General features: G+C 43.5%; 4 protein-coding genes across 10 annotated transcripts; 2 read left to right on the top strand and 2 right to left on the bottom strand.

The window, feature by feature from the left end:
- Nucleotides 1–2: 2 nt before the first annotated feature.
- LOC125770006 (angiopoietin-related protein 6-like) lies at nucleotides 3–1,624 on the top strand. The gene is made up of 2 exons (XM_049439144.1): nucleotides 3–1,359; nucleotides 1,423–1,624. Exons 1-2 carry the CDS (start codon nucleotides 629–631, stop codon nucleotides 1,550–1,552), a joined length of 861 nt encoding a protein of 286 aa, XP_049295101.1. The 5' UTR covers nucleotides 3–628; the 3' UTR covers nucleotides 1,553–1,624.
- Nucleotides 1,625–1,657: 33 nt separating this feature from the next.
- LOC125770005 (microfibril-associated glycoprotein 4-like) lies at nucleotides 1,658–3,035 on the bottom strand. Its single transcript, XM_049439143.1, has 2 exons — nucleotides 1,951–3,035; nucleotides 1,658–1,876 (listed from the first exon to the last, which is right to left on the bottom strand). The coding sequence occupies exons 1-2, from the start codon at nucleotides 2,706–2,708 to the stop codon at nucleotides 1,750–1,752; spliced, it is 885 nt and encodes a 294-aa protein (XP_049295100.1). The 5' UTR covers nucleotides 2,709–3,035; the 3' UTR covers nucleotides 1,658–1,749.
- Nucleotides 3,036–7,702: 4,667 nt separating this feature from the next.
- On the bottom strand, nucleotides 7,703–10,716 carry LOC125769999 (techylectin-5B-like). 3 transcript variants are annotated; one of them, XM_049439132.1, is made up of 4 exons: nucleotides 9,391–10,716; nucleotides 8,970–9,354; nucleotides 8,264–8,878; nucleotides 7,703–8,152 (listed from the first exon to the last, which is right to left on the bottom strand). In XM_049439132.1, exons 1-4 carry the CDS (start codon nucleotides 9,647–9,649, stop codon nucleotides 8,017–8,019), a joined length of 1,395 nt encoding a protein of 464 aa, XP_049295089.1. In that variant the 5' UTR covers nucleotides 9,650–10,716; the 3' UTR covers nucleotides 7,703–8,016. The 3 variants fall into 3 exon arrangements, with proteins under 3 accessions (XP_049295089.1, XP_049295087.1, XP_049295088.1); XM_049439131.1 differs by having other exon boundaries at nucleotides 7,706–8,152; nucleotides 8,970–9,336; nucleotides 9,373–10,715; XM_049439130.1 differs by having other exon boundaries at nucleotides 7,705–8,152; nucleotides 8,970–10,716.
- Nucleotides 10,717–10,884: 168 nt separating this feature from the next.
- Nucleotides 10,885–18,439, top strand: LOC125769995 (fibrinogen-like protein 1). Of its 5 annotated transcripts, XM_049439125.1 has the most exons (4): nucleotides 10,885–11,630; nucleotides 11,709–11,904; nucleotides 14,548–14,978; nucleotides 15,053–15,765. In XM_049439125.1, the coding sequence occupies exons 1-4, from the start codon at nucleotides 11,194–11,196 to the stop codon at nucleotides 15,546–15,548; spliced, it is 1,560 nt and encodes a 519-aa protein (XP_049295082.1). In that variant the 5' UTR covers nucleotides 10,885–11,193; the 3' UTR covers nucleotides 15,549–15,765. The 5 variants fall into 5 exon arrangements, with proteins under 5 accessions (XP_049295082.1, XP_049295081.1, XP_049295083.1 ...); XM_049439124.1 differs by lacking the exon at nucleotides 14,548–14,978 and having other exon boundaries at nucleotides 11,709–12,335; XM_049439126.1 differs by lacking the exons at nucleotides 14,548–14,978; nucleotides 15,053–15,765 and adding an exon at nucleotides 12,410–12,790 and having other exon boundaries at nucleotides 10,892–11,630; nucleotides 11,709–12,335.
- The last annotated feature ends 1,017 nt before the right edge of the window (nucleotides 18,440–19,456 follow it).

The raw sequence follows: 19,456 nt of genomic DNA, 5'->3' as shown, positions 1-19,456 counted from the left end.
GTTTTCCGCGAATTTTCGATCACAAAGTAATTACGGTTCATTTTATGGACCGGTTTACAATTGTTATATGAAAAAGTTTTTCATTTCCGAAAGCGAATTTTGTTTCATGGACTTATCGACATTTGATATCGGTATCTCAGATACGTGCTGGGTCATGGCCATTCCGTCCAGGTTCCAAGATTGATGTGGTGTAGTGTAATCGGATATCGGTTCCATTGTTAAGCAAATGGGGCTTGACCGAGTATTATTAAGGGTAAGTTAGTTTCTTTTCTACGAAACCAGTAATATGCTCAGGACGTCCTGAAAATAAAACAGTATATTCATATTTTCTGCCAACGGCTGCATCAAGTGGAATCGAAATCTCATATTTTGGTCAATTTATCTCACGATCGGTTTGAATGCTGCAAATGTTCCTATCCGAGTGATCTAGTTAGCGAATTTTTTTATGTTGTTTTGAGTACATTCAAATTGTTCAAACAGCTGCCATATGTTGCTCGAGCATTCTAGCCACACACAACTACAGCCGTAATGAAATTTTCACCGATCTTGGTTCGACGTTCGGCACTACACAAGACCCCGCGGCTCGGAACCGTTTCGAACGCGTTAGTTGATCAAGCGATCTTGCACCATGATGACGTTGATCGTATCGCTGGTACTCGTGTCATTTTGTGCACAACTCAGCGAGGGATCTTTTTCGTTGCTGAGCGAACCACGACAGACCTGTGCCGGGTATGCGGGCATTGCCGATGCGATTGACGCACTCACCCAATCCCTTGCCAACCGGACACCCGCCGGGGATCCCTTGACAAGTGTAGAAACAAACCTAGAAGAACTGTTGCGGTTGGTCACCGTGTATCAATCCTGCGACGATGTAACTGGCCCATCGGGATTGTACCGTATCCGGGATGGAAACAACGAACCCACGTTTTACTACTGTGAGACGGCAATGTACGGTGGCGGCTGGACGATGATACAGCGCCGAACGAATGGCCAGACCAACTTCACACGCAGCTTCAACGAGTACCGCGATGGGTTCGGACACCCCGAAAAGGAATTTTGGATTGGCTTGACGCGTCTCAATCGGATAACGACACCGACCCAGTACGAACTAGCGATCCTGATGGATGCTTTCGATGGTACTACAGCTACCGTTCGGTACACGAGCTTCAAAGTCGCTGCGGAAACGGATAGTTTTCGATTAACTACGCTGAGTGGATTTAGTGGTACCACCGGGAACTCAATGAGCACCGCAGTAGGCAAGAAGTTCTCCACGTTCGATCGGGATGGTGATTCGTCGGCCACGGTAAACTGTGCGAGAACATGGTGGGGAGGTTGGTGGTTTAATGGGTGCGGTGACAGGTTCGTATGCTCCGTACGGTGAACGTGGTTGAGTAGCATCTAACGACACGACGTACATTTCAGCAACCTGAACGGATTGTACAACGGTGCAACGCCTACAGCAACTCCCAGGACGGCAATGGTGTGGACATCCTTCAAGGGCGCTTCACAATCGCTCAAGAGTTCCATAATGCTTATACGCAAGAAGCGATAAGCGATAAGATTTCGATTGATCAAATCAAACACGACTCAACGATGGAAATAAAAGGTGGCACAGATTTTCAACAAACAACTGTTTGAGTGTGTGTGTGTGTTTTTTTTTACAGAGATCTACATGTCTAAATGTCGTATCGTAAAGGAATCTCAACATGGCATAAACTCGTTTCGATTTCAACGTTTTATTGCAATCACCTACGCCAACCGGCGAATCATCATAAGCGTGCTTTTCAGCGAGTAGGCCAGCTCCCTGAAGGTTTTCCATGACATGCCTTTTCCGTACAGGGCGGTTGGTCCGTTTAGGTACTGTCCATTCAGATTACTGAGGGGAAAATAGGGGGATAATACAGTAATGGTCATAAGCCATAGTTGGCAGACCGCACTGGCTAGACTCACCTGTCATGGCAATTGTCGTACCACCACGCACCGGTATTCTGCTGGGCGCAGTTCAGTGTGAATATGTCATTATCCTTATCTTTCGTAGTGAACGGCATGTACAGCTGCCGCCGCAAGGAATCTCCCGCTGTTCCGCTGTACGTTCCGAGCACGTTCAAGCGGTACAGCTCCGCTTCGTCACCGATCTGAAAGGAGTTGTACCGTGCCACCACCTTCGCACCATCAAAATCCTCCAGAACGATGGCTAGCTCGTGCGGGGCCAGGTTTGTCGCGCGGTACAAATTGTTGAGGCCCCACCAAAACTCTCCACTTTTCATATCGCCGAACCCATTCTGATAATCGGCCCAGTTGAGATAGAAATCGGTCAGCCCGTTGAAGCGTCGCTGAAACACCAACCAGCCGCCACCGTCGTACTCCATGTCGCAGTACGCACTCTGCATTGCGCGGAATTCACCCCGAAGCAGGTACAAGCCGGACGGGGAACTGGCAGGCAGATCGGAACATGTTTTGTAACTGCTCGGTGTAATCGCTGCATTTTCCCTGACCTTTGTGGTGATTTGAGTCACTAGCGCGTTTAAATCGTCTGCCGTGATGAAGTCGGCAGGAACTGTATCCAGCCCATCGATGGCTGCTTCGAGCAGGTCGAGGTTTGTTAGGGCGGGTTCAGAGTCGAAGCACAGCGACTGGGGAAAGTCGCAGGTTGTGGTCCAACCACCTTGGGTTGCACACATCAGTAGCAGCGCCGCGGTGAACCACATGTTGGAGCGGCTCACAAGATTGTACTGAACGCGTCGTGGCGGGCTCCCGAATCTAGCGGAATGGTTGGGTCGCTCGCTGTTTGCTCAGCTGGAGCTGCCACAAAGCGTTATTAGCATTGCCATAACCTAAAACGGTAAGTAAAGACAACCTGTTTTTGCAAAAATTGAGGCTGTTGTCGGCGTGTGTAGCGTTTTTTTTTGGCACAACTGGTCCTGATTCTTTAGCAATCCGCTGGGTTTCGATATAATGCTACCACCGCATGTTATGCGATTCTAAAATGCAAGGAATCAATCCACCACGCTGTTTGCAACGACGTTTTTCAAAATTACCCTCCCATTGTTGCAATTTACTGCAGTATGAGCTTTCGGGAAGCCGGGAAACCGTCCCTTTTACGACAACACCCAGCGGTCAAGCTTTCATGCGTTTCATCTCGTTTCATCCCCTTCCAACCCTCGTTGGCCTATACTTTTGCGTGTCAACACAAGCTATCTCTGTTTTTTCGTTCGTCAAGCATGTTCTTGTCTCGCTCTTTTCACACTTTGCCGAAGTTCGACGTGCTCCGCGTTGTGTATTTACACACCGAGCTCATGGAATATCTTTGTGTGTGTAGAAAACCATTTTGACAGCACCGTCATTCTTCGGTCGTCATATTTTGTGTTGCTTTCGAAGTGCAAGGTTTGGTTAGTTTATTGCATAGAATAGGGAGATAAAATGGTTATAAAAGGATAAAAATGGCTTCGAATCGAAAGAGCACGCGTTTTTTAAAGTGACTGGATAGTTTAGTTAGGGATGTGAAGTTGAAAAACTACTTGGAAATAGGGAAGATGCTTGACCAGCGTGCCTCCGGAACAAGGTGGTGCTGAACCTGTTTCATGGCTGCTGAGAGTCTGGTAAGGTGTTTAATGCAACGAATTATATGAATTACATGTTATTTACATTACGCTTTTACAATTGCAGGTACATCCGAAACAATTTATTGGCACGGACCGCAGAAAACCACGCAAACAAAGTGTACAAAGTACCATGCAGGAGGACAAAATTTTACACCACATAAGTAAGTACTTCGAAATATTACAGAAAACTTATTGAAATAACTGATAATTTCAACTATTTTCTGTTTACAGACCAACACATTTGCCCGCATTTTCCAGCAAGTGAAGTGAAAGCAAGAAATTTGTGAATAAAATTATAATAATAAAAAAACATTTCATTTTATGTCCTTTTTAATTGATGACAACTTTCCACTATGCAAAGCCAATAACGCACCCATACCTACGCGGCACTACACACTAACACATGCGCAAAAAAGGTCTTCGTTAAGCGGCTTCTTAGTGGTTTCTTAATGTCCTTAAGAAGCCACTAAGAAGCCCGCTTAACGAAGAATTTGACCGCTGGGCAACGTTGTAAATCGGATTTTCCGATCAAATTTGAATTTTTCACCTCCAAAAGCCCTTTTCCACATGGGTGCGTGTAAACTTGTGAAATATTTCACTAGTTGCCGAAGTCATATTGAATATGAAAAATTTTGTAATGCGCATTGCATAGACGCAGGTGTCGGAGGGTATTTGGTGAGAAATACTGTAGGTGAAATATTTCACTGCATCCGTCGCTTCTTTTCAACATGAGGTACATTTAAAATAATCGTTGAAATGTGACTTTGGCACGTGGGTTGTCATGATATTTAATTGAAATTGTTTTGAAACTGTTATTTGAAGCTGTTGCTGTACAACGAAGGTTGGGTCAAACACACCTGTGGAATTAACGAATTTGTCTTTTTTTACTGATGCACTTTTGGGGTTTATAAAATTCTACTGCAGAAGAGCGATAAACTTTTACGAATTTATTCTACAGTATAAACTCCACAACATGTTTGAATAAAATCCAACTATTCACATGAATAGACGTGTAGTCTGTCCAAAACTGATGAAACCCTCTTATCAGAAAGATTTTTAGCCTCGAATGTGTGGAAGGCCAATGGAGGAACTACTATATTGTCAAGCTCTATGAATAGTGCGATGAAACTCACTTTCGCACAAGGAATCTAACTCTCCAGACTCAGGTGGGGTGGTCATGCCATTCGGCTGACACCGGACGTCCCTGCCTGCAGAAGTCCTTTGACATAGGACATAGTCCCGGATAAGTAAGGAAGTAAATAATCCAACTCTTCGAAATTGTTTATAACATAACCACCTAAACAAAACGTTTAAATCGCTGATAACTCTCCTGTTAACTAGTTCGATTAATTCTTTGATTCGATGTGCAACTAATCCTTCCTTAAATAATATTAAAGGGACAGATGTGTACACAGCATGGGAAATACTTGGATTCTCATGTGGCTATTTTTGGTCAGCCATTTCTGGCTTTCCTGGACTTTATTTACCCCTAGCAGGTTAGCCAATTCTGGGTACGGGGGTTCGGTACGGATGGGATTTGTTAGCCGGTCCTGTAGTGTAAAAACCAATAAGTCCGAGTTAATGATCTCATTTCCCATTCATTCCTTGATTCTTCAGAATTATTCGACTACTTTAAACTGAAATGGATCGTAATTCAGATAAAATACTAAAAAAAAGATAAAATTCTTCCTACTATTGGCTCGTTTCGATCTCTATTTCGTAACAATTTCAACCAACTTGCTAGGTGTTACAGTTAGCTAATGTTCACGTAATGCTTTCTCAAAATATAAGTAAAATGATAAGTAAAATATAAGTAAGTAACACTGAAGAAACGAAGGATTAATTGCAAACGCAAGGATGATCGTGAAACGATCATTAAGCAATTAATCAAACTGCCATTAGCTAGGAGTCTCCTTTGAAGCAACAAACGATTGGAAAAGGGACATCAATGACTATGTTGTAAACAGTTACAAAAGGAAGAAAAATGACTTTTACAAAAGTCTAATGTATTGTCAGTTTAACAATGGATAGAGCATGATTTTCTATTCTTAAAGTGAAACTAAAAATGACAACTTGTAGCTGGGTGGCATCGGGATTGATGCTTGTTTTACATTGTACAATAAACAGAATCTTGTTCTTTTGATGTGACCCACTGTAGTGTAGAAAACACTCATTCTTTGTTGTGGAGTGAAAATAAACTGTGGTGATGTTCTGGCCAAAATTAAGTCAAATATAAAACCCGTTGAAAATTTATGTTTTATTAGTTATATTTATGTTCAATGTTTTTGGGACGGCCCGGTGGTGCATATGAAAAACGGCGCCCGTCCACACGGCAGGACCGGGTTCAAATCCCATCCGGACCGTCCCCCCGTAGCATGGACTGACTATCCTGCTACGTGGTAAAATAAGTCTTAACACGGCCAGGCCGTTCTAACCTAGCAAAAAAAAAAAAAATTTCAATGTTTTTCTTTAGATTCGTAACGTGTTTTCCCATTGATTATTTTGGTATTTACACATTTTCGCCCTAACTTGTTCAGGTGCAAAGTGTCCTAGAATTGAAACAGTCCTACACGACAGCTATCCCTCAAAACCTATGGTTGTGCGTTTTGTCAAAGCAATATAATATGGGTACTGTCTTGTGGGATTAAAATATTTCAAATAATAAAAACATAAATAAAAGAGGAAACGCTCACTTTCGGTCACATAGTGTACGACATTTCGCTCGATTGGCCTGTCAACCATCATCCGCCGACTGCGTGCGGGAGGTGATTTGTCACCGTACTTGCTCCCGTAAGGTGAATAAAAAAGTAAATCAAACCGGGCGAACAGTGTCCCAATCGGACGCATACACGAGAAGCAACAACGGCATCATCATCGCTGGCTCATACATCATGATTAATTTCAACCGGAGTATCTTGCGTTTCCACGTTTCGTACTTTGTTGTCGACTGTTACGCGATTATCTTCAGCAGCTTGACTGCTTGGCTTGGCATTGCATTGACATTGATCATCTGCTACACGTTCCGCACCGTGATGGGAGATCCGTACGAAGAAATACAGATCACAAAGTTATCCCGTGTGTGCGTGTGTTTTTTTTGTTTTGTTCCTCAATTCGGAAGCTACCTGTCTCATCATTATCGAGCATCAAAGCTCATCTCGCTTTGAAAAGCAGAACATAAATAAGAAACACACAAACGTGTCCGAAGTGCGCAGAATACGCTCGACAACGATTGCTCAATTTTTCTTGTCCCTAAGCCGGTGCTTATTGAATTGTGGCCACTTGGTGCTCGACGATCACGGACGGAAACGTATCCCGTCAAAAACAAATATATCATTCTCCGTGCCGGAACAAACGCGCATAGCAACTGTAAGCTAACTGGTGGAGTGTGCGCAAGAAGATTATGCTTTGCTTCGCTTTGTCACAGGTTTCGTCGGCCAGTTGGTGGCTTGGAATGGCATGGGATGGAAAGCGATCGACTTATGTGGTTTTATGAATGAACTATCGCGTTATTCTCCGCTGGGAATAGCTGGCAGGAAAGTCTGGATGGCCGTATAGTGTTATGTGAAGCATTACAACAATCCCATTGAAGAGGAAACAACAAGAAAAGTGTGTTTCAAATGTGCCGGGGGCCAATCTGTTTGGTCGACAAATTGGGTGAAATAAATCACACCGTGTCAAAGTTACCTTTTTTACAAGATGGGATTAGAATGGGCTGTAGAAACAACGAGAGTTACACTTGTTCTACAGATTTTCGGTTGCTTTTGGAGAACCATTGCTATTTGTTTTACTGTAGATTGCATATTTCAATCGCTCTACTACCTACAATAACCTTTTAAATTAACACCCTAATATGATAAAGAGCATTGAAATCTCACTCTAGAACGCAGAACGTTGATAAAAAGATAATAAATCGTTTTACCGTTCGTTCTTCCACAAAAACATAGATTGTGATAAGTCAAGCTTATTTATATTTTATTCACGGTCAACTTATGTGGAGCACGTTCAACTGATAGTTTTTACTCTAAGTGCTTTAAAATATACCTATTATAAAACTTAAAGTACAATATAATCATTGCAACTTCCAAACCAACGTGAAACCTCTGCACGCACATTGGCCAAAAAAGAAATCCTCAACAATTTCCAGAATCCCCCGCAAGATGACATGTGACTGATTGAAGCTGATGTTTGTGACATATCGTTGGTAGCCATCTGAGAATGTAAGTTTCCTTTTGCCCCCATTCATTTTATCCCTTTAAGCTATATCCCAAAACCAGTTCCTTTTCGGTTATGACGCGTAGCATAAAAAAACCCATATCGTATTTGTCCAAAAACGTGTCAAACTTTATTTTGAACGATTTGTGTTTGCTTGTTATTGTGGTTGGATTATAGCTAAAACGAGTCAAGTTTGCGACGTTCAGTAACCGGGACCTTCCCTCTGTCGGAGCATCATTCGTGTCTTCTTCAGGCTGTAATTGTATCCGCGGAACGATTTCCAGTAGATACCGGTCTTCTCTAGCGTGGGTCCGTTCAAGTACAGACCGTTGAGATTGCTGTCGTGGAAAAGGATAATTAAAATTGCATACGTTAATATAAGTTACAGTGAAAGAGCAGATAAGTTACAATGGTCATGCATCGTGTGTCGACCGTAACACCGTACGTACCTGTCACCGCACGATTTGTACCACCAGGCACCGTGTGTAATGGCGGCACAGTTCTGATCGAACTTGTCGTTGTCGTAGTCGTAGGCCGAGAATCGCATACCCTCAGCTTCAAACGAATCTCCCGCACTGCCAATGAAGCCCTTCAGCTTCTGGATCTTGTACTGATCGTTCTCGTCCGAAATGGAGAACTGATCGTACCTGGCGTAGGTAATGTTCTTCTCGAAGTCCTCCAGCACGATCAGGAGCTGGGCTGCGCCACCCTTGGTGAACTGATGGATACGGTCCAATCCAAGCCAGTACTCGCCTCCCTCGTTGTTTCCGAAACCGTACTTGTACTCCCTCCACGGACGGTAGAAGTCAACGCTGCCATCGAAACGATTCTGGATCACCATCCAACGGCCACCGTAGTCCAACATGCAGATCACCTTCACTGGTTTGTAGAAGTTGGCCTTAATCCAGTAGCTGCCAGTTTTCTTGATGTTCGGATCTTCGCAAGAAGCGTAGATTCGGTCATCGCCTCGCTTGTCTTTACGCGAGTAACTGCACTTCAGGCCGAAAAGTGCCTCGGTCAGGTAGGTTCGGTCAGGAATGTTTTGCTGGAACTGCGTCAATTCACTGGCAAAGCAGAAACGAAGGAAGTGAGCGATTAAATAATGCGGGCCATAGACATCTGCATTCTACTGCTAAGTTGATCAACAATACTTACTCGACATCAGATTGGATGATGGTCAGGTTCTGGCGCACGATGTTCAGCTGATTGTCGACTGCGTTAGCGATCAGCTGCGTCTGAGACGACACGAACGCTACCTTCTCCGTTTCCTTGTGGATGGTGGCAACATCTGACTGGATGCTGTCGGCCTTAATCTCCAGATCAAGCAGCGATTTGATGATCTTCTCGTCAAGGTCATCGATCTGATCGATAATATCCTTGCAGTTGCACTTCGGCGGAGGCTTCGGCTTCGGGAAGTCGTATTCCGACGTTGGACGGTGTGGCGGACGAGTGGGGTATGAGCCTCCATAGCCACCACCATAACCGCCCTCGCTTCCGTAACCGCCTCCATCGCCTCCGTAACCTCCATCGCCTCCGTAACCTCCGTCGCCTCCGTAACCTCCGTCGCCTCCGTAACCACCACCTCCGTAGCCGATCTTCGATGGAGCATAGTTCGATGGACGATATCCTTGTTCCCCAGAGTCGGGACCATGCTGTCCGTGCACTACATTGTAGTAGCTGTAGCCGCGCAGATCATCATCATCATCGGCCGGCTTGTCGTCGCTGGCCTTAATCTCCTCGATGACCTCCTCCGGGATCTTGTCTTCCTTGTCCTCGGTTTTAGTGGCACTAGCTAGCGCCAGCGCCAGCGTTAGAACTAGGAAGAAGTTTCTCATGCTGCTCTGCGTCTCTACGAAACAAGACTTCAGTCGATACTGATACCGTCGGTGCGGCGGCCAGTTCAATTTATAGCAAATCTTGACGGTTCAATGTCCCTTTCGGAGATCAGCTGGTACCGTTACTTGCGAAACATCTTCTCCACACGCCGACACTTACTACCACATAGATCTCGCTGGTTCACCATACACTGAACAGCAAACCACAGCTGATAATTTATTGCGACATTCGTATCCAGGGAGGAAGGACAGGTTTAAGAAAGCGCACGCTAGCCAATTTCCTTTGCCAAATTCGTTGCCGAATCCCGAAGAATCTAAAGCGGGAGCTATCCGCGATATCCAAACCCATCCATTTATTTCTTCCAATGTCCCACGGTGTGACCCAAGAATTAGGCATCCGGTGTGTTCATTAGCGTACCGCTATACGAACGACCCAGCTGAGAAGAGACACCAAGACCGAAATTGGCCCATTTCTTCTAAAATATGCAAATGTCCTCTATGATGATGCCTATTTCGGCTCGCGAAAGAACTGGTTCTAGTGGAGATCGCATCCAGTGATCGAATAGAAAGGTTATAAAAAAAACTTGTTTTTTGCGTTGATTTTGTACGGTGTTTGATTTCGATCGCCCTCAAATCAATTCCCATGTAGAATAGGAAGAAGAAACATTGTATCAGAATATCCAGAACTGTAGTAAACATAGGTTCACCTGGAATGCCATGTTGGAGGATAAAAATAAAAACGGAATAAAGCAATGCTAACTAGCGACAGGTAGTGGCTTATGGGGGCATCAGTAGAAGGGTAATCCTTTCTCTGTGTTATTTTTTTATATTCTAAGTTTGATATGCTAGCATAGATACATTGATATCCTATACGGTCAGTGACATCCAGATTAATGGGAACGCTTGACGCGATGAGGCTTAAGGTATGATAACGATATGCATGTCGCTCCTTTTTCCTTCAAGGCAACAATAATGGAATCTTTTTCAAGACACGAATGTCAAGATATCGTGTATTAATACTAACGGTACATCTTTTCGCAGTGCAATAAAAACAGAAATGTTTGCATAGATATGGAGTAAAACTAAGGGTAATATGTTACAAATATAATGTAATATAATTTATGTTTTTTACGCTAGAATGGCGCTTTAATTGTAACATATATACATATCAAAACATGTGGTACATGAGGAATTTGTGAATACTTTTGCTTGTATATAGAAGCTTCTAATTAGTATTATAATCGGATATGCAACCTGTTGCTGATAAATTATTGTTTTAAATTTATATATCTATAAAAGTAAAATAAAGCTACACTTAATCTGTGGTCTCTAAAAATATTCGTAAACATATATTTTTGTGTCGGTCGCAAAACTTTGCGTACGAAAAGAGAAGAGGACAAAATAATGATAAAGAAAGATTGGAAGAATTGCAAATTAGGCAACTCCTATTCCGATTTTCACCTATTCGTCCCACAGGTGATCTTCTAACCCGCTCGTCTTCTAACGGGATCACATCCCAGTCCCCCGCGGATCGCCAGTTAACCATGCCAGAAGAGTATTTAAGGCAGCGATTTTGGCTATCCGAACGTCAGTGCACACTAGGAAGCGTTTGCAACATGAAGTTGATCGTGGTTGTTCTAGCAGTTGGCTGCATGGCAGGCCTAAGTTTCGCCAACGATGCCATTTCAGCAAAGTTTGTAAAGCCAACAATTAAACCTCCACCGCACGGTGGCAGTGATATTGATAAGTGTGGCTGCCATGAGATCGTAGCCAAGCTGAAGAGGGTCGAATCGAACCTGCTGAAGCTTATCCTGAACCTGCGCAACAAGTATGGTTCCGTGTACAGCGAGCTGCTCGACATGAAGAAACACGTGAAGAGTGTGTCCTGGTACGTTGGACAAACGTCGGAGACTGGCCAGAGTATCAACGAACAGCTGTTGAGCTCTTCGATCTCCCTGGCTCAAATTATGGCAACCATCAGGTATGAATCAATTAGTCGTGCTCGTATTGCAAACTAGTCTAACAAATACAAATCTTTACTCCTTCCTTTCTCCTACAGAGATCTGACTATCAACCAACAGCGTTTGGTAACGAAGACCTTCCTCACAGAATCCATTCTGGGTTTGGAGAAACGCCATGAGGAGTACAAACCTCCGGCACCTGAGGGAGACATCGTCTACACGTCTTGTGACGATGAGCGCATCACTCAAACTGGCACATACTTGGTCACGGATGCGTTCGGCGAACCTACGAAGGTAGTTTGCGTGCTCGATTTCCAACCAGGCGCATACACCGTCATCCAGAACCGCCAAGACGGATCGACCGATTTCTATCGCGGCTACAGTGACTACAGAGCAGGTTTCGGAGAGTTCGATGGCGGTGATTACTGGCTGGGTCTGGACCGCATCCACAACATCACTAGCTCCGGCGACTACGAGTTGTTCATTTTGTTGGAGGACTTCGAGAAGAATGTGACCTTCGCTCGCTACGATAATTTCGCCATCGGTTCAGGTGACGACTTCTACCCGATCACCAAGCTGGACGGATTCAGTGGTCCAGCCGGAGATTCTTACGGATCGGTAGTAGGCGTGCTGTTCAGTGCTTACGATCTCGATCTGGACAACAGTGAGAGTAACTGTGCGGTCTCGAACCGTGGTGCTTGGTGGTACACTGATTGTGGCCAGAGGTAAGTGTCTGTTGTTACTTATAGCCGTTCCATTATAATGTGTTCGATCTTCTCGTTTTCTACTTTACTTGCAGCAATTTGAACGGTCTTTATCTGAAGGGTCTGTCTGGTGGCACCACCGGCATGTTCTGGGAGACTTTCCGTGGAGCTAACTACAGTCTCAAGAGGAGCCGTATGATGGTCAAGCGCAAGCAAGAGATCACCACTACACCCGGTGTTACTACTACAACCATGGCTGTCGAAACGACAACCATGGCTGTTGAAACTACCACGATGCCTGTTACTGAAACGGTTGCACCTACCGATCCACCAGTAATCAAAAAACGCCGTGTCTAAAGATGAACTGAGATTCTTGTGGGACTATGATACATTTTAAGTTAAATTGAAAGCAATAAAATACTGATTTTCACAATCTCAGATTGTTGGTTATTCACACATGTTTTTTAGTTTTATGGAATTTATAATTTATTTATAATTTTGTTCAATTGGCTGTAATTGGCAGGTGTATGAAATATCCAATTCTGTAACTCCAAGTAAACATGATCATTCACAAGAAGAGATTACTATATAGCGGTTCATTATGCGCTACTAGTACATGACCACACAAGGAAAGTACAAATGTTACACGAACAACACCAAATGTATTGTTTTCATCAGCTGGTTCCAAGAATGAGGACATGGCGAGAGAAAAGAGTGTCTATTTTATTCTACAGTGTAAATTCTTCCCACATTGAACCAGCTTCCCCTTAGGTGATCATATTCGTTGATCAGGAAACTTGGAACATTTCGTGGAAAAATAAAACAAAAAAGAAAATCTATGCAAATGGTGAAGTTCATTTGTTATTTTCTGATTTCTACCGTTCTTGTTTTACAAAGGCCTGGAAACTAATAAATCTATACTTTAGTATTCAGTAACTTTTCAGTACAACTGACATTCTTCCGTTTCAGTAATATAATCGACTAAAGTGTTTTTGCAGGTTTCCAGTGCAAAAGTGATAACTGAACGTGCGTTATGAAAACAGTGCGTTGTGATAAGCAGTACTATGAATGCATTGGGAAATTATTAATTATTTCGTGTAATTCAAACATTTGTTTCGTGTGTTTCTTTTTGAGTTTTACTTTTTCAAAAAGAAAAAAAATAAAGTAACAGTAAAATTGGTTACTTATTAGTGTATTAAATTTTCAACATCTACTCTGTCTACTCTTCCTTGATAATTAATATGATAAACACGTAATTAATATTTGAAAAATCATTTTTAATCTCTGTCGCAAAAGAATAATGGTGGCATCTTGGCACACGAAATGAACAAATTCAAAAAGATAAGTTATTTGTTATGTTCGCAAAACATTGGCGAACGAAAAAAACGGGATGAAACAGCAAGGAGCATAACATAATGAAAAGAAACGTAAATTATTCCATTTTCTATCTATTCGCTCCTTAGGTGATCTTCTAACCCGATCGTTTTCTAACGGGATAAAGTCCCTGGTCCATCGTTATCCGCTTCAGAAGAGTATTTAAGGCAGTGATTTGACTATTTGAGCATCAGTTTGCATTAGGAATCGCTTGCAACATGAAGTTGATCGTGGTTGTTCTAGCAGTTGGCTGCATGGTGAGTTTATGCAAGGCCAACACTAACGCGATCGGGCCAAAGTTCGTGAAATCACAAGCAAAATTTAAACCTCCATCGCATGGTGTCAGTATTATTGACAAGTGTGGCTGCCATGAGATCGTAGCCAAGCTAAAGAAGGTTGAATCGAACCTGCTGAAGCCTATTCTGAACCTGCGCAACAAGTTTGATTCCGTGTACAGCGAGCTGCTCAACATAAAGAAATACGTGAAGAGTGTGTCCTGGTTCGTCGGACAAACGGCGGGTGGACAAAATATCATCGGACAACTGTTAATCTCTTGGAATTCCCTGGCTCAAATCATGCATTCGATCAGGTACGAATCAATACGTCGTGCTCGTAGTGCAAGCTAGTCTAACGAATCTTTATTGTTTCCTGTCTATTCTACAGAGATCTTACCACCGTCCAGCAGAGATTATTAACTAAGACATTACTCACGGAATCTATTCTGGGTATTGAAAAACGCTATGCGGAGTACAAACCTCCGGCACTTGAGGGAGACATCGTTTACACGTCTTGTGACGATGAGCGCATCACTGAAACTGGCACATACTTGGTCACGGATGCGTTCGGCGAGCCTACGAAGGTAGTTTGCGTGCTAGATTTCCAACCAGGCGCATACACCGTCATCCAGAACCGTCAAGACGGATCGACCGATTTCTATCGCGGCTACAGTGACTACAGAGCAGGTTTCGGAGAGTTCGATGGCGGTGATTACTGGCTGGGTCTGGACCGCATCCACAACATCACTAGCTCCGGTGACTACGAGTTGTTCATTTTGTTGGAGGACTTCGAGAAGAATGTGACCTTCGCTCGCTACGATAATTTCGCCATCGGTTCAGGTGACGACTTCTATCCGATCACCAAGCTGGACGGATTCAGTGGTCCAGCTGGGGATTCTTACGGATCGGCAGTAGGCGTACTGTTCAGTACTTACGATCTCGATCTGGACAACAGTGAGAGTAACTGTGCGGTCTCGAACCGTGGTGCTTGGTGGTACACTGATTGTGGCCAGAGGTAAGTGTCTGTTGTTACTTATAGCCGTTCCATTATAATGTGTTCGATCTTCTCGTTTTCTACTTTACTTGCAGCAATTTGAACGGTCTTTATCTGAAGGGTCTGTCTGGTGGCACCACCGGCATGTTCTGGGAGACTTTCCGTGGAGCTAACTACAGTCTCAAGAGGAGCCGTATGATGGTCAAGCGCAAGCAAGAGATCACCACTACACCCGGTGTTACTACTACAACCATGGCTGTCGAAACAACAACCATGGCTGTTGAAACGACAACCGTGGCTGCTGAAACGACAACCGTGGCTGCTGAAACGACCACCGTGACTCCTGAAACGACAACCGTGGCTGCTGAAACGACAACCGTGGCTGCTGAAACGACAACCGTGGCTGCTGAAACGACAACCATGGCTGCTGAAACGACAACCGTGGCTGCTGAAACGACAACCGTAGCTCCTGAAACGACAACCATGGCTCCTGAAACGACAACCATGGCTGCCGAAACCACCACAATAGCAGTTACCGAAATGACTCCCATTAATGGAATGACGGCCCCAACTACTGATCCAACTATTTAATTACAATTAAAGCCTTTAAACGTCGATTGGAAAGCTGAATTCACATTGTTAAGGGTCAATTTCAGTTAGAAACAAATAAAATAGATCCCTACTTCTCTATTCTTTTGATATTGTCTTTAATATTATTTTTCGTTTAGGAAATTGGCTTTAAGTTTTCAATTTTTTACAGTTACTATGACTTATATTCGTTAAAGAAATTAACCAATCAGTTCAACAAACCCCAAACGGAAATGGTCAACTTTACGTTCACGATAACGATACCAACAAAGTTATGCTGTAAAATTTGATGGAATGATCTGTGGTTTATTGACTATGTGCTTCTGCAACAAGAACATAAGGTAAACGCAAATAATCATGAACAACAGATGTATTCCTATTGCATACAAGTAGTTAAAACAGGGACAACCTCAGAGACACGGGACAAAACTATACGTGATGATATCAAAGAAAGTGTAGCAAAAAAAGATCAAACTCTATGGAGGAGAAATTCTGAATAATTAATAATAGCGACTCTCTTTAAAAATGACCTGTGGTCCGAGAGATATAACCTTAAAAGTACCTTTAAGTAAAGCCGATCGCAGGGGTACATGATTAGAAATATCTGATGATGGTAGTAAACATAAGTAATAATGATCAATCTAATATTTATTATTTTCTAAGTATTTTAAGGTACAAAAACGTATACAAAAAACTAATCTTAAAACAGATCAATATCGTATTAATGTTGTGTAACTATGTATTTTTTTCATCGCATTGCAACGAAACTTATACTTTATAAATTTTTAAACATTGTCAAATTACTGCAAAAGATAAACAAAAAACAACAAATATTTCACTTGCAAACTTCGGTGAAAGACATAATGAAACAAGAATGTCCAAAACAAGTTTGGAAGAATAGCAAAATAGACAACTCTTATTCCGCTTCCCACCAATTCGTCCCACAGGTAAACCCGTTCATCGTCTAACGGGATCACATCCCAATATTCTGTTGACCAGTTCCGAAAAGTATTTAAGGCAGTGATTTGACTATTTGAGCATCAGTTTGCATTAGGAAACGTTTGCAACATGAAGTTGACCGTGGTTGTTCTAGCAGTTGGCTGCATGGTGAGTTTATGTAAGGCCAACAGTGACGCGATCGGATCAAAGTTCGTAAAATCACAAGCAAAATTTAACACCCCATCGTATGGTGTCAGTGATACCGATAAGTGTGGCTGCCATGAAATCGTAGCCAAGCTGAAGAAGGTTGAATCGAACATGCTGAAGCTCATCCTGAACATGCGCACCAAGTATGGTTCCATTTATAGTGAACTACTCGACATGAAGAAACACGTGAAGAGTGTGTCCTGGTTCGTCGGACAAACGTCGAAGACTGGCCAGAGAATCAACGAACAGCTGTTGGGCTCTTCGATTTCCCTGGCTCAAATCATGCATTCGATCAGGTACGAATCAATACGTCGTGCTCTTATTGCAAGCTAGTCTAACAAATACGAATCTTTATTCCTTTCTGTGTATTCTATAGAGATCTTACCATCGTCCAGCAGAGATTATTAACTAAGACATTACTCACGGAATCCATTCTCACTGTGGAGAAACGCCATGGGGAATACAAACCTGCGGCACCTGAGGGAGACATCGTCTACACGTCTTGTGACGATGAGCGCATCACTCAAACTGGCACATACTTGGTCACGGATGCGTTCGGCGAGCCTACGAAGGTAGTTTGCGTGCTCGATTTCCAACCAGGCGCATACACCGTCATCCAGAACCGCCAGGGCGGTTCGATCGATTTCTATCGCGGCTACAGTGACTACAGAGCAGGTTTCGGAGAGTTCGATGGCGGTGATTACTGGCTGGGTCTGGACCGCATCCACAACATCACTAGCTCCGGTGACTACGAGTTGTTCATTTTGTTGGAGGACTTCGAGAAGAATGTGACCTTCGCTCGCTACGATAATTTCGCCATCGGTTCAGGTGACGACTTCTACCCGATCACCAAGCTGGACGGATTCAGTGGTCCAGCCGGGGATTCTTACGGATCGGTAGTAGGCGTACTGTTCAGTGCTTACGATCTCGATCTGGACAACAGTGAGAGTAACTGTGCGGTCTCGAACCGTGGTGCTTGGTGGTACACTGATTGTGGCCAGAGGTAAGTGTCTGCTGTTACTTACATATGACCGTTCCATTATAATGTGTTCGATCTTCTCGTTTTCTACTTTACTTGCAGCAATTTGAACGGTCTTTATCTGAAGGGTCTGTCTGGTAGCGCCACCGGCATGTTCTGGGAGACTTTCCTTGGGGCTAACTACAGTCTCATGAAGAGTCGCATGATGGTAAAGCGCAAGCAAGAGGCACCCACTACAGATGGTACGACAACCCCATCAGCAGAAAGTACCTCTATGACAACCACAACAGCCGAAAGCACAACTGCCGAAAGCACGACTACTACCATTTTTATGTCCACGGTTCCCAGTTTTCCAACTACCGTAGAAACTACTCCGTCATCAACCACCCCTTCGAGCAGTAGCTCTACGATAACTACGCCTGGCCACGGTGTTACTACGACACCTCTGGTGTCCGAAGCTACCGAAACGACAAACATGGCCACAGAAAACTCTTCTACCACATTTCCTGAAACCATGACTACAGCTATGGAAGCAGACACTGCCGAAATACCAGTTGTTACAGGGTTATCCGGCGTTTCCAATGGTATTGGCGCCATTGATGAGTTGTTCTGCAGTTATAATTGTACAATATATTTAAGGGGGGAATTGATAAACGTGTCTGATTTACCAGCTAAGCTCATTAATCTAAACTGTGAAGTTCCCATGCCAGGTATTCCTTGCTGTACAAAGACCTGCATTCCGAGCAATTAGTCGTATCAATAAACTCGGCGTTTTTGCACATCTACAGCGTATTAATCTGGCTCAGACGAAAGTCTGTGGCTGCGGCATTGGATTCCACGATGTGGATCACCTTCTGTGGTCCTGCGTGGAATTCGAAGATGCGAGACCCTGCTTGATAAGCGCAGTTGAGGCCATCGGCAGACAGCCGGATACACCGATCCGAGATATTTTGGCTTGTAGGGACCTGGAATGCATGAGGCTTGTCTTCCGCTTCGCCAGAGACAACGGTCTTCTCCTGTGAATCCTATTCCCATTTTCCCTCCTTCCCCTTCGTCCTATACCTTTCGTTATCCGTTGTGTTGTATTCGTCCTTACATGTTTTTTTTTTGTAGTGCCTTAGCCAAGCCGTTGAGGAAACAGTCGTCTTCGAAGACAATACCAGAGCCGCAAAAGGGAGGCAGACAGGGTGTTTTGTGCTGTCCACAATATTCTAATTGTTGTTTGTTCTGTTACAGTCCCGTGTAGGTCCCAAAAACAGAGTGACAAGATCGCTATTGATGCACTCCCTCACTATCTTCACCAACACCATCAACAATAGTACAAGTAGCTCCAACTTCAACCACTCTCCACAAATATACAACAATTACAAGGAATACAATGCAGGCCACAAAGCAACAGGACTTCGGACCATCCACAACATCACTAGAAACAAAAGCAGCAATAGCCACAAACCCCAGAATCACAACCGAGTATGCCCAGGATAAGGCAAAATACAAGGAGGAAGTGCCTTGTGAAAATTGTAATTACTTCAGTCCTCTGTGACTGACAATACGGCAAAAGCCGTAATCATGAATTATAAATAAAAAAACTCGGCGTTTTATGTAAATGTTGATCACAACTAATCCAGCCACTAGGTAAGGCAAGGATTATCCATTAAATGTTGTCTTATATAAAGTGTTAGTTTGAGAAAAAAAAACTCAAAAAAAAAATTCTCAGATTCTTAAGTGAATAGTGCGAAAGATAACATAAGTAACTCAATATGAAAGAAAGAGTAAAAGGAAGTTG

Source organism: Anopheles funestus, chromosome 3RL (genome assembly GCF_943734845.2).
Source record: "Anopheles funestus chromosome 3RL, idAnoFuneDA-416_04, whole genome shotgun sequence".
Lineage (NCBI taxonomy): Eukaryota > Metazoa > Arthropoda > Insecta > Diptera > Culicidae > Anopheles > Anopheles funestus.
The sequence above is the reverse complement of the archived record's forward strand: the minus strand, read 5'-3'. Positions and strand labels throughout refer to the sequence as shown.

What these genes read in the sequence shown, in the direction of transcription:
- LOC125769999 (XM_049439130.1), bottom strand. Translation starts at nt 9,649, where the DNA reads ATGAGAAACTTCTTCCTAGTTCTAACGCTGGCGCTGGCGCTAGCTAGT. An exon ending in ATCATCCAATCTGATGTCGA is followed by an intron (nt 8,879 to 8,969) that starts GTAAGTATTGTT and finishes CTGCTTTGCCAG; the next exon opens with TGAATTGACGCAGTTCCAGC. An exon ending in TACAAATCGTGCGGTGACAG is followed by an intron (nt 8,153 to 8,263) that starts GTACGTACGGTG and finishes TTTCCACGACAG; the next exon opens with CAATCTCAACGGTCTGTACT.
- LOC125770005 (XM_049439143.1), bottom strand. Translation starts at nt 2,708, where the DNA reads ATGTGGTTCACCGCGGCGCTGCTACTGATGTGTGCAACCCAAGGTGGT. An exon ending in TACGACAATTGCCATGACAG is followed by an intron (nt 1,877 to 1,950) that starts GTGAGTCTAGCC and finishes TTTTCCCCTCAG; the next exon opens with TAATCTGAATGGACAGTACC.
- LOC125770006 (XM_049439144.1), top strand. Translation starts at nt 629, where the DNA reads ATGATGACGTTGATCGTATCGCTGGTACTCGTGTCATTTTGTGCACAA. An exon ending in TTTAATGGGTGCGGTGACAG is followed by an intron (nt 1,360 to 1,422) that starts GTTCGTATGCTC and finishes CGTACATTTCAG; the next exon opens with CAACCTGAACGGATTGTACA.
- LOC125769995 (XM_049439122.1), top strand. Translation starts at nt 16,614, where the DNA reads ATGAAGTTGACCGTGGTTGTTCTAGCAGTTGGCTGCATGGTGAGTTTA. An exon ending in CAAATCATGCATTCGATCAG is followed by an intron (nt 16,988 to 17,067) that starts GTACGAATCAAT and finishes TGTATTCTATAG; the next exon opens with AGATCTTACCATCGTCCAGC. An exon ending in TACACTGATTGTGGCCAGAG is followed by an intron (nt 17,695 to 17,772) that starts GTAAGTGTCTGC and finishes CTTTACTTGCAG; the next exon opens with CAATTTGAACGGTCTTTATC.